General features: G+C 40.1%; 1 protein-coding gene across 2 annotated transcripts in view; it reads right to left on the bottom strand.

Annotated features, from left to right (window-relative positions):
• LOC147182234 (neurexophilin-1) overlaps positions 1 to 11,533 on the bottom strand; it is a 34,869-nt gene extending 23,336 nt beyond the window's left edge. For both annotated transcript variants that reach the window (XR_015090489.1, XM_086058941.1), the window contains exon 1: positions 11,027 to 11,533. Coding sequence is in view for 1 of the 2 variants with exons in the window: in XM_086058941.1 (XP_085915067.1) it covers positions 11,027 to 11,071 (45 nt within the window). In the remaining variant the exon portion in view is untranslated. The remainder of the gene's footprint in view (positions 1 to 11,026) is intronic.
• Between the last annotated feature and the right edge of the window lie 1,945 nt (positions 11,534 to 13,478).

The following is a 13,478-nucleotide window of genomic DNA, read 5'->3' on the forward strand; positions in this document are numbered from 1 at the left end:
AGGCGACGGTGGCGTCTCCGTCGCTGGCGGTAATTGCGAGTCATTCAGCCTGAGTGAGTGGCGGCCCCCAGGCTCCTATACTCTCTGCGGGGGGCGCAATCTCCCCCGGCCCTCCCCTGGCTCCGGCTGGCGATTACCAGCCTGTTACCGTGACAGCGACAGCGCTTTAATGCCGCTTCCTGTGGCGGTGCGGGGGTCACGCTCGGCATAAAATAGCACGGGCGGGAAGGGGAACGTTTAAGTGGGATCTGAGCCATCATTTCAGCTCAAACAGGTGACTGCTGACAGGGCAGAGTGTCAACCAGTCAAACATGATACATAATTATCTAATTATCACATCATTCTGCAATTAACTATAAGTGTAGTGCAATTAAAAAATAATAGAGTGGCAGCCTGTTTTAGCCGCTCCAGCCCACTATAGGCTATTCTCATCTTTTTTACCTCGTTTGTTTGTGCTATGTTCAGAACTTCAGTGTTTCTTCTACTGTCTAAACATGGGCATGGATGCTGCAATTTGTACTGGCTCAGAGCCAAGGCTTATGTTTATAGACGAGATCAGCTGTTAGCGCTACATGCTAACACAATGACGGCTACAGGCGTGTGACCCGAGAGTGAGCTGAAGTTGAAGAGACGAGTGACGTTGAGCAAGGCGGAGACGATGTCAACCCGTCATCGCGTTTTCTATCATGGCGCATGCTAGATCCATCCTCAATAAGATGGCCAAGCTCGTGGTGCCGACATGAGTGGGACTTCAGGGACACGAACCTGCTGCTTACACAGTTGTGGCTGGCAGCGCTGGCACTGGATTTTCTCCGACTTGGTCGTTTGTGAGGTACCGCATGAACCTCTCTTACCTCTGCACGGTGGGCAGGTTCATGTATGGGTAGCCTACATTTGTGTTTCCTCCTTGCTTAATATTTCTTTTTTTCTCTATTGTGTCCTGTAAGTACCATTTCTGTAACCACTATTGCTGTTGAAACAATGTAAATTTTCCAATTGTGGGACTAATAAAGATTATCTGATGCAATCTATTTGTCATTGTTAAAGGGACAGTAATGTGAAAAATCTACTTTTTGGAGCTTTTAGCCATGTTAAAATGCTAATTCATCACCAAAAACATCAACAAAGTGTTTTTTTTTTACTCCATTCGCCCCCTCAATGAGAAGTTCTAGGTCATTCTGCGCTCCAAGCGATTTATTTCTGCGTTAGAAAAATAGCTAGCGAAATACCTGATTCTTCATAAAAAAATGACATCGCCATGGTGTCAAAACTAAGATTTAATCATGATATGCCTATAGTTAACTGTGGAAAGGCTTAAAATACCGTGATATAGTACCTTTGAAAGGGCCAGCTGCTACCATTAGTGTAGGGTGACCAGATGTCGCATTTTGGCTGGGACAATCCTGTTTTTAAGCATTGGGTCCCATGTCCCGGCGGATTTCGCCAACCTCATTGTTTTGTCCCGATATTACACAGGTCTCGTCCCTGCGTCCCATTTTATTATTTATTTTTTTACCATATACCGTATATATATGCCAATCAAACAGCGATTCATACGACAAACCCAGTAAAAGGGAATGTAACTGTTAAATTCCTTCCAAATTCATGTCTGCATTCTCATTGGCATCCACATCGAATCGGCAGCACTGTAGCAAGCGGTGACCGGAACCAGACCCACTTCCTGTTTTTGCAAGAATCATGGGAAATGTAGTCCCCACTCACTGGTCAGACAACGCAAGCTGTGCTTTCTAGCGGTATATATTTGTACCATATTACAATGCGTGACCCGAGCAAGGTAAACGGCACAGCAAGATTCCAATTGCTGTCGGGACAGAGCAGAAAATTTGGGATAATGGTGAAGGCATTGGCTTGTTTAGTGTTGTTGAACTTCTCAGCCAATATAGCATTTATTTAGCATTAGCTAGTGAGTTGAAATAAAGGCACAACAAGGCAGCTTTATTTATACAGCATATTTCATACACAAGGAAAACTGAATGTGCCTCACGCAAACAAACACAAAACAAACACAACACCTAAAAGCATTTACAAACACGACAGCATTCAGAAGCAAAGCAGAAAAACAAAACAAAAGTGGCTTAATCATACATTGACAAAATCTAAACACATTAACAAAAAACCTTTAAAAGTAAGGGAATTAAATAATAGTAGGTTTAGAAAAAATACTAAAATACAGTACTGTGATATTGATTTGTTAAAAATGTTTAAGAGATCTCAAACATTGGGGGAAAAGCAAAGCTTTTAACCTGGATTTAAAAGCATTTATTGCTCGAGTAAAAGTCCTAAAGAACCTGACATTTACTGAACTTACATTTCCAAAGTAGTTTTGTATTCAAGTATTGGAAGTAATAGTATTTTATAGTGTAGAGGGGAAACATATTAGTACAGAAGTATAGTGATTAATGATGAAGAAAAGGGCGGCTAAGTGAAAATTCAGTAACAGTATTTATACTCTATTACATTACAAGACTGCGATGATCAAAAACGGCACCTCTTTGTGCTTGGTGGCGTTAATAGAGATCAGTGAGTGTCTTAAACCAGCTTTTAAAGCATGATGAAATTTGATTTCAGTAAATCTTGTTATCTCAGGAAAAAAATTAGCTCTACTCATCTTCCCTGCGCAAACGTGTTGCGATAATGATTTAAACGCTATCTGTCGCTTCTTCATATATCTGTAAAAGGAGCAGATGAAGTGATGCGGGCTGACTGTGCCTGGGCAGAGCTGAAAAGCTGGTCCCAGTCCCGGGGAGTTGAATAAGCACTCGCTTGTCGTCTCTGTCGCGCTGAAATCTTCATCTCTAATACGACATCAATTTTTAATTAAAGAGCGGCGCAGCTCACATGTCTTAAGTGTCGGCCCAGCCGCTTTATTCGCTTTTCTCCCAGGCGTCTAATAAGCTAGCCATGGGAGCGCTCCCGTGTTACACGATTAAAAGTCTGAAAACGGCTTTTGCCCTTAGAACTAATTATTCCTCTGTATTGTGTGCGAGAAGGGGAAAAAAAGGTCATTTCAACAGAAACATTTGACTCCTGATGAATCATTTACTTCTTTTTTGATGGTGCGGTGGGGGTTAACACACTCACCACCGTTTTCATTTTCAACTCTTCACCCACCGCGTTCCGCCATTGTGTGGTCCCCGAAGACCGGCTCATTTTGTATGCTCGGCAGGGCGAGCGCTTCTGAATTGGCTATCACGTTTCTGCATGATAAGATATCGACCAGTCGGCGGAGGGCGGGAAGCACGACAGCGGGGTCTGTCCCCAGATGGAAAGCAGCTTTAAATGACACTACGCCTGCCTGCTAACTTATGAAATTCATCTTACAGTATTTTGCCCCATCAGTTTCTATGGCATTGGAAAAATGAGAATGAACGTAAGAGGTGTGAAACGAGACTTGGCTAAATGCCCATGTCAACATCTCGCCGCTATGCTCAAATGCAGAAGTTTCTCAAGAGGCCGTGCTGTGAAAGACACAAGTCTGCCATTTTGGTTGGAAGCAACCGTTTTAATTCAATTTCATGACAAACTCATTCATGAGATTTTTGTCAATGGCAACCAAATTTGAACCACGTTCAGTATCCATCCATCGGCTATACCAGGGGCCAGCCACCTTTCTTGTCAAAAGAGCCGTGTTAGGCTAAACAAATAACCCAAAATCTGTCTGGAGCCGCAAAACATTTAAACATTGTGATGAACAAAACAGTGTGTTGTACTGAGGGTCCAAGAACGTATTAGAGCTGCACCATAACAGAAAAATGTGCAGCATTATATGCTTTGAAATTCATTTTCTTCTGCCTTTCATCTTATGTTTTGGGGGATTTTTTGGGGGGGTAATTTTTCATACTTCATTTTTTATACTTGTTTAGACTCTTCTGCCTTTCTGTTAAATTTCTGATATTTTATGGATGTAATATGGTAATTGCATGCCTCTCTTGTTCCTTTATTAGACATTCTGTGGACATTTTTTTCTACCATTTTTTCACGGTCACTTTTTGGACATTTTTAGGCATTTTTAAAAACGTTTCCGTCTACCTTTAGTTTTTTGACAACTTAAAAATGTTGACTCTATTTTTTGAATATTTAATTATTCATTGCTTATTTAATCAGTAATTAATTTGAAGAATATTTGATCAAAAAATTTAAAACGTAAAAAGAATAATTTTTTCAAAACAATTTTTTAGGGATCCACAGGGAGCCACAGGAGAGGGACTAAAGAGCCACATGTGGCTCAAAAGCCGCAGTTTGCAGACCCCTGGGATATACCATTTATCCTGTTGTGGGTCGCAGAGAACTGAAGCTTATCCTAGCTTACTTAGGCCGAAAGATTGGTCACCAGTCAATTACAGGGCACAAACAACCATTCACACATTTACGCCACCAAAGAGAGGAAATTGAACCAATGCTGCCTGCGGGGAAGTTCCACACACATAATTTTCCCAATGCAATTTAATGGCCGTCCATTACACATGGAGTTTGCTGTTCGCATGTATTTTTGTCATACATCTACTGAGCAAGAGTGTGGTCCTATGTGGCCCCTATATGTAAAGCTGATGAAAAATTGGGACTTTGTTGTCATCTACTCAACGACATTGCTACCAAATTTCAAGGTGCTAAATGAAACAGATTATCTGGGCTGAATTTTCAAATAGGTGGGACATTACGGAGTCAGTGTTGTTGTTGTTTGTATGCTACACAAAATGCTGAGAAAGAAATACATAGCAAGAATACTAACTGGGCAGTTAGCCAATTTGACATTGGGCAATTTTTTTCTTTGTTTATTGTTAAGGGATTTTTTTTTCTACCTATCGATAGTAAATTGATCACACCTTGTGCTCCCCCCCCCCCCCCCCCCACACACTTTAGTACCCCTCTGTGCACTGGAGACACTTATCTACACATCTTTATACTGAATCCCAAAGAGTCACGCAGCAGGTGAGCACAACTGCCGCTGTGCTAATAGAGGAAGTCCTGGCCGCAGGCTAAAACTGTCTGACTCATGCACAACCACCAACCTGACGCTGACCAGATCACACACGCCGCAGAGTGGTTCATACACCAGCCGACTGCTTGCACCCCCTCGGGCTCCCAAGCTGAGGTGTCGCCACAAAAGGAGAGCAGCTTTTGAAAGCCTTATTTACACCCGGTTGGACAGTCGAGTTCAGTTCGACACACTTTGGAAGGCTGAAGCCGCATTGTGTGACATCATAGCATGGCCAAGATGCCTGATTTCAATTGGCAAATTCCCGAGTAGGACGAAAAAATGACATCCGATTTCATGTCAGTCAATGAAACTAGTGTGGGGCAGAAATGTTTTCTGACTTTCTAAGGGGCATTACTGAGGGAATTTGGTGGTGTGTTTTTGTTGTGTGTGCAAATTATGATTTGGGGACTGCAGGTGCTTTTTAATTGTTACCTTTTGAGAGCGAAGCCTGAGGGGGAGTCGTAAATAAAATCACTCTCTCCTAGGGAATATAGTAAAAAAATCCACAGCGGACCTTCCATCTTGAAATTGTGCACACACAACCTGTTACTGCCCCCCTCGTGTTTGGACAAAAAGTAGACTGCTGTCAGCGCCGTTTAACGCCCAAAGACCGACCTCCTCATCTTCCAAGCTGATCGGGCCTGCCTCAAAACAAGCCTTTCCAATTAAAGCGGCGGAGCTCAGTTGGATGGATGACTTTTAAGAGGCGCTCTGGGATTCCTGCGGGGGGAATTGAGGATATATGGAGCAGCGACAACAATTATTTTAAAAAGCCCATTTGAGACGTATTTCGCGGTCCACATCACAGAGCCAAAGTATATACAGAAAGAAAGTATGGATACATTGTCCATGAATCAAAGGGCTCACAGGCTCTCTCTGTCTGTCTTTCTTTTTCTCGCGCTCTCATGCTCGCTCTCTCTTCCTCTCTGTATATTAGAGCTCGGACTCACTCGCAGTCTGCGTTTGCATGTTTATTCAGTGTTTAACCAGCGAATCCCGAATCAACTTGAATGGGTTTCTACAGTATTTGTACTGTTGACGAAAAACTGTCAAAATTCCTGATTGCCACCATGCTCCTGTTAAAAACACATAAAAATGAGCCAATTTCATTTAGCTATTTATCTGTCTGTCTGTATCTATCAATCTAATTTACCTTTTGTACTGCAACACCTAGTAATTGTAGAATGGATCTAGTATCACTTACGGGCAACCTCTGTTTTTCTACCGTCCCATGATTTTTGACATTCCTGTTGGGTCTGAGTGTTTCCTAACATTTACTGCATCAAAGCACCCATTATACATGGAAAAATAAATAAAAATCTCACGGCACACCACCAAACAAAGATTGCGAAATAACGATGATCACGTCTCTCTGATCACGTCTCAGTTTATTCACAAATTTAAAAAACAAAAAAAAATGGGATAGTTTACATTGTCATCCCTTGTGATCTCTCTCATCACCCCGGTTGGAAATCACTGGCTCAATACTGTAAAAATGTGGACTGAATAGCAACTAGTTTTGTAATTGTGACATTTATGTAGAATACAATGCCAAAAATGGTGGACATAGTATGCATCCTTGTAGAACACCAGCGTTTTTTCTACTGTAGCAGCAAATAATTGTGACATTTATAGCGCATAATAAATATGTGGCCCTGGTATATAACATTGCAGAACACTGCCAGTATCAGTTTCTAGGAGTGTCCTTAGTTTATGGTGGTGTTGCATTCATTAGACAGACAAATTTGCACTAAAGTGTAAAGTTACACGCTCAAGTCTATCAGTAAATTATGGAAAAGCTCTCGTAAAGTCATAATTACAGTCCATTTGTATTGAAAAGACTTTCATGCCATGAATGTAAAACAATCAAATGAAAAACAATAAATGTGTCCTATTTGAAATCTTGGAAATGTTGGAAATGTTGGAAACCAAGCGCCTCCTGTATCTTTTTTATGAGCCTTGCAAGGTTGAGGTCGCTGCCAGATAAGCAGAAGAGACCTCAAAATATGAGCCTTATTCACACAGAGTTTCTGGAAATATAATCGAATGCTGATTGGCCGTTTTAATTTGTTTTTAAGTTTAGGATCGTTGCTCAAAGTCACGATTAATTTGTTTAGAATTATGGTTTAATTAAAAATAACTCTGGCTGCAATTTGTGATAGAGTCAAACAAGCACATAAAATTGCCTTTTTGGTTCTGGTACAAACTGTTCCGCTTACTCCCACTGTGCTCAAAACCAAACAACTTTAATTAAGGATAGAAAGTAGAAATATAAAAATAAATCTCGAAGTCTCTCTGTGAGCGTCCTTCTGAACAAACTGTTGCTTATTGGAATATTTTAACATTGAATGCACACTTCACTTAGCAGACATGCTTGATGAAAGACGGCTGCTTTTCTAAGGGGATTTAACGGGCACATCGAAACTTGGTATGAAGTGCACACAAGTAACAGGTTGGCCATTTAAGGGAACATTTAGGATACACGACAATATCACTCATAATAATATCTTGATACAGCAATTTTGCAACAATTGGTGTATTTATAACATTTACAATACATTGATAAGCAATGATTTACCAAAGATCACGATAGAGCACTTCTGCGACAATAAATATATCCCTGGCATCGGGCAGAATCGTCGCATCTCCACAAACAATCACTTTTCATGCAAAAAAAAAACCAGCTTCTTAATTGAGCTATTAACATTCCATCATCGAAGAGAGCAAGCTGTTTTCAAGACTTTAGATGAGTCAGTAATTTGTAGAAATATCAATAGTATCCATTTGTGGAAAAAATATTTTTTAAAAATTAATACAAATTGGCCAAATCTGGAAAAAGAGGTTTTCACCCAACAGTGCATTATATATTACTTGATATTTTGTATGTGTTATGTAATGTGTTTAGTTTCTTTATTTTGACACGGTATTGATTATATTACAGTAAGTAGGCTATACTGTTAAAAAAAAAAAAAGAGTCAATATATGTACAAATTCAATATATTTGGGACGTTTCAATCATTTTCGATCCTCACATCTGGCTAAAAAAGCAAACTATTTAACACTGTTGCTGTTGGTATGCTACGGTACACTTGGATAAGCACAATGCCCAATGAATATATCTACAAAAAGGGAGTGTTGTCGTTATGCGGCAGGATTCCTTAGGTGTACCTAATGAATTGTCCACTGAGTGTGTATTTTGTGGCCATTTGCAGAAGGTCCCTGGAGAGTCAGGGTTTCTTTCGTTCTCTCTCGGGGGATTTGCAAGCCATTGCAACAGAAATGATTGCATTTTAAATCATCCTCTTTTTAATTACTCAATTTTTTTTCTTAGTTGGCTTAATTCATGAATTACTCCATAATTCATCAATGTCAAGGCGCTAATGAATTACCCATCCCCTGCTGATGCGTTCTTTTTCGTCTTGAATACTTGCAGGGTACAAAAAAGTGAGTGTTAATCCTATTATCACGTGAATGTGAGTGTGTCTGCCAATTATTCTTTTTTTTTTTACTATTACCTGAGTATTCACATCCCCCATCTTCCTCTTCTTCTTCTTACCCCTCCTTTCCCTTGGTTTTCTGTAATGAGGCAGCTGAGCCCGCGGGCTTCCGAGCAAGAAGGAGGAGGAGGATGTTTTCAACTTCCCTCGTGTGACTAAAGAGCTGATTTCTCATTAAAGGCAAATTTATTTATTTATTTGTCCTTTTTTTCCTGTGCGCAAGCACACATGAAAGGCTAGTGGGTGAGCCCAATTTAAGACGCAAGAGGGATTAAAAAAAAAAAAAGAAGGTTTTAGACATATTTTTAATGGTATCATACATGCACAATTTTAAACAATCCACATTTTGTTATTACAGCCCAAAAATGGTGTAGCGCCCCAGTCCCCAAAGCCAGTTATATGAAGCAATCATGAATAGACCCACAAAAAAAAAGTTTCAAGAAGCTATACCTGAAAATGAAGTCTGCCCTTTTGGCGATGACGTTTGATTGAAATTTGCCACAAAGCACTAAACTTACTAACTCAATTCAACAACGTTTTACAAATTCAGCCCCTAACGCCTGTCGTGTTGGTTTCAAGCAACTATTCTAAATTAGACAAATTTGGGCCTTTTTCTGAGAGCCCTTCCAGGTGATTTTGTCTGATGGCAATCAAATTAAAACTTAGCCTTCTAAACAGATGGATGATGCCAAATTGTGAAGAATTTTGAGTGTTGGCCATAGTGTGTGGGCGTAGTGGCTTAGCTTGATGACTCGCCATAAAACATGAAAGTGGAATAATCAACTCCCAAGTTGTCCTGTGTTTGAGGATGATGAGAGTCATTGGCGCCCCCTGCTGGCAGGAACTGCCATACACATCACACACTCTATATACTCGTCGTGCCTCCCGAATTTTACACCCCCAAAGACCATGGGGTTAATTGCTTATTCATTGTTGCTTGCAGCTTGAATTCTTATTATTGCTGGTGGATTCAAAGCAAAGGTCACATTGAGTGAAATGTATGTAAAACATGCCTAAAAGTACAGCATGCATACTGTATTTCCTATGATGATAGTGATCACAAGTGCAACGTTCATGATTACATAGCAATTACACGATGCAGTGAGTTCAAATGCTTGAAAGTAGCAGGTAAAAACGCAAGCTTCCTGAGTGCCCTTTGAATACGAATTTGATGTCATTGAATGTAAAACTTTGGCCCGGCGCATTCGCCGTGCGTTTAAGTTGAGGTATTCATGCAAGAAGTGCAAGGGAAAAAAAGTCTGATGGGGTCACATTGAAGCTTATTCATAAGTAATGCAGAGTGTGAAGAAAAGGAGATGACGTGGCAAAAATGAGCAGAGAGTCACATACTTCTTCGCGTGACGTCCTGTCACGTTAGACTATAAGTCATTTTAATTCATTATTTTTGAATCGTCTTCAAAAGCATTTTCTTTATGGACAGTTTGCTTTTCAATGTCATTTTCTTACAAAAAAAAAATGCAAGTTTTCAAATCTATCCATCCATTTTTCTGCCTATGCCAAATGACTTTTGAAGCAAGAGGCATGGGTCAAGTTTAATTGATGATCAAATTCATCGACTGTTTTAATAATGAAGTAGTCGTTTAACAGCTTAAAAGTGTCCAAATCGTCTGATTTCAGCCTCTCAACAGTCATTATTTCCTGATTTCTATCGTCCTTCATGAAAGCAGACTGATTGTTTGTGTTTAAGCAAAATAAGACATTTGCTAACATCGGCTTTTAGTTTAGAAAACAATGAACGAACCAGAAACAGAATCAGTTTCAAAAAGGTTGGTGAGCACAGTATCAATCCTTCTCGTGTGGCATTGCTTAATTGTTGTTTAGTTGAATAAACCAAATAAACAAATATTGGTTAATAAGCAGCAACTGTGAAAAAAATGTGGTTGTAGAGTAGACAAATTGGAAATGTAGGAGGAAAACAGAGAAAAAACACAAGAATATTCAAACACCACAAAACAAATATGCCGAGATTCGTACCTGGATCCTTTTTATTTATTTATATGTATGAATTAACCAAATAAGCATTTTGTTTTGAATTATTTGAAAGGAGCAGGAAGTTGGAGCACCCGCAGAAAACACGCAAGCACAGGGAGAATTTGAAAACTCTGGGATTTGAATCCACAAACTGTCCACTGTGAGGCCAACATGCTAACCAGTAGTCGACCGTTTTGGGCTGTTTGTTTCATATCATTTTATTCATTTTGTTTTGAAAGTTATTGCCCATATATTCTGTTAACAGACTTGTTTCGGTATTCATATAGTCATAGTACATCTTCATATACTCTATATGAATGTGTTGTATATTAAAACACGTCTACGCATTATTCTGTAGTGATTTTCCAAACACTGTCAGCTACTTTGATATTCTTCCCACAAGCTGACTTTGATGGCTCCTCACATTATGTTTGTCAACTTTGTAATCAATTTTAAGCAGCCCCACATCCTTCTGTGCATCATTAAGACCCCCACCACCACCACCACCACCACCAAGGAGTGACTTTGTCTTCCTTACCAAACAAGCGGTTCCGTTGAGGAGCAGCAGGATGAAGCCACGCATTGTTCCGCCACGCTTGAAAAGCCACAACTCTTCCCTCCTAATTATTAAGGGAAACAAGAAATCAGCTCCCGCTTCTTCCTCCCGCTCGTCGTCTTCTTCTACTTCTTCTTCTTCTTCTTCTTCACGAGCCTTCGACGCAGGGTCCGTCCCGGCTGGCGCGCCGTCCCGTCATGTCTGTTTTCGAGGCTGACCTCTCTTGTGCTCTTTCTGTGCCTCAAAGTCCGATTACCTGCAGCTGATGAATTCCATGCCGTTATCATCCATGACAAGAGCTTCCTGCGTAGTGAGCACCCCCAGGAAGGCTGGGAATGGTGGGAAAGAAGATGGCTTGAGATGCAAACTACGGCTCGGACTGAGCGGTGCTTAGCTTGAGAGGAGCCGAAACACACGTTTTAACACCTCTCTCTCTCTCTCTCTCTTTCTCTCTCCCTCGCACTCACTCACTCACTCACTCACGCTCTCTTTCTCTTTCTCTCTCTCCCTACCATCTCGCTTTCTAGCTGCTTTCCCGCCACTCTCGTCCTAAGACCACCTCCTTTTTTGCCTTCTCTCTATCCCATTACGCTTACGGTGATTCTCTCTCTCTCCCTCTCTCTCTCTTTTCTCTCTCTCTCTCTCTCTCTCTCTGTATATATATATATATATATATATATATATATATATATATATATATATATATATATATATATATATATATATACACAACAGTGACAGGGGTGATTACACGGAATTATTGACACACATCCGGGAAAAGAGTGAAGTGGGAAACGAAAAGTAAAGGCCGGGAACGGGATCAACGGCAATTTCCTTAATTTTGAGAGATGATTGATTGGTGATTGTCCAATCCCTTAAAAAAAAAACTGATCTTGTCCACCAAGCTCTGAAAAAGTCAGCCACTGTCCACTTCTGCTGTGAGATGACCAATAGGATTTTAATTTGGATTTCAGTTACAATAGCGCTTTCTGCCACTTGGCGGCAATAAGGCAAACGTCAGTTCCTGACCTGTACACAATAAGTAGAAAAGGAAAACGAACAGCGAAATTCTCAACTAAGTATTACCTGTAGTTATTTTTGTGTTAGTAAACAGGACTCAAGACTCTGAACTTAATTTGATGCAGGAATTCTTTGCCTGTTTGGCATCTTGTTGGATGTCAAAGTTCACACATTAATATATATATTTTTTTTTTTATGATCACATTGTTTCATGTTATTTGATATTGTTACAGCTTTTTATAAGTGTATTTGATTTCATAATTGAATACAATCATAATATCTGAATGGACCATTTTGTACAAGAAATACAGGTGTTTTTATTGTATTGTTTTTTGCAGTTCTTATTTATTATTTGTTTTATTGTGTCATTTACACACATGTATTTGTTTAAAACAGTGACCATTAAACATACAAAAAAAAAAAAAAGTAAATTACCGGTATGCCTTTTCATGGACTAACATAGCACTAATATGGGCTCACATTCACATAGGCAACATGACAAACGTGTCTAAAAACACATCTGCAGATGCGACACAGTTGTTTGTTGATTAAAAAAATATATTGAAGGTTTATAATAATAATACATTTAGGTTTGTGTGAACGCCACAAGTGTAAGCTCTGAAATGTTTTTGGAATTATGTTTCTATCTGCTTCAGGAGCTGAGATATCAGTTATTTAGTAGGCATTGAAAATATTGTTGAATATCCAGGATCCAGGGGGGGTGGCCGCCGGGGGGCGCGTGGGGTGGCCGGGGAGGGATGGCCACCCATGGCCACCACGTGCTTCCGCCATTGAGTACAACCCATTTGTGTTGTTTCACAGGTATTGTTCAATGTACAATAAAACTAAATTGGAACATTAAAGTTGCAGGCTATAAAAACAAGATCAGCAGGTCAGACTTTTTTCAAGATTGGTGATCAGCCAGAAAATGACAACCACTGCATCGCTAATTGCATAGGTGGGTATGATCAGGGCTGGACTGGCCATCTAGCATTCAGGGCAGATGCCCGGTAGGCCGGCCTCTTTTGGGGCTGTTGCAGTGCTATTTAATTATTTTCCTCCACTTTCCCCCAAGAGACCGACCCACAATTTAGAGGGACCAGCCCATGAATCATTTTACAATATAGATAGCAAACTCAGCCAATCAACATCACTCATATGCAGAGGGGGGTTGTAACGAGCTAAATTTACTCCGTTACATTTGCTTGAGTAATTTTTTCCAAGAGTTTTTTAGTTTTAACATACAATAATTTTTTGTTTTACTTGAGTACATGTGTGAAGAAGACTCCGCTATATTGGGCAACACTAGAGTCGTTATTTCCCCCCCATTCATACATTAGATTTACTTTATTTTTGATGCCGACAGTGGTTCTACCACATGACTGTGTTTTACCAATCAGACGTCGCAACAATA

This window comes from Leptonotus elevatus, chromosome 1 (genome assembly GCF_054856555.1).
Source record: "Leptonotus elevatus isolate MCC_2025b chromosome 1, RoL_Lele_1.0, whole genome shotgun sequence".
In the NCBI taxonomy this organism is placed as follows: Eukaryota; Metazoa; Chordata; class Actinopteri; order Syngnathiformes; family Syngnathidae; genus Leptonotus; species Leptonotus elevatus.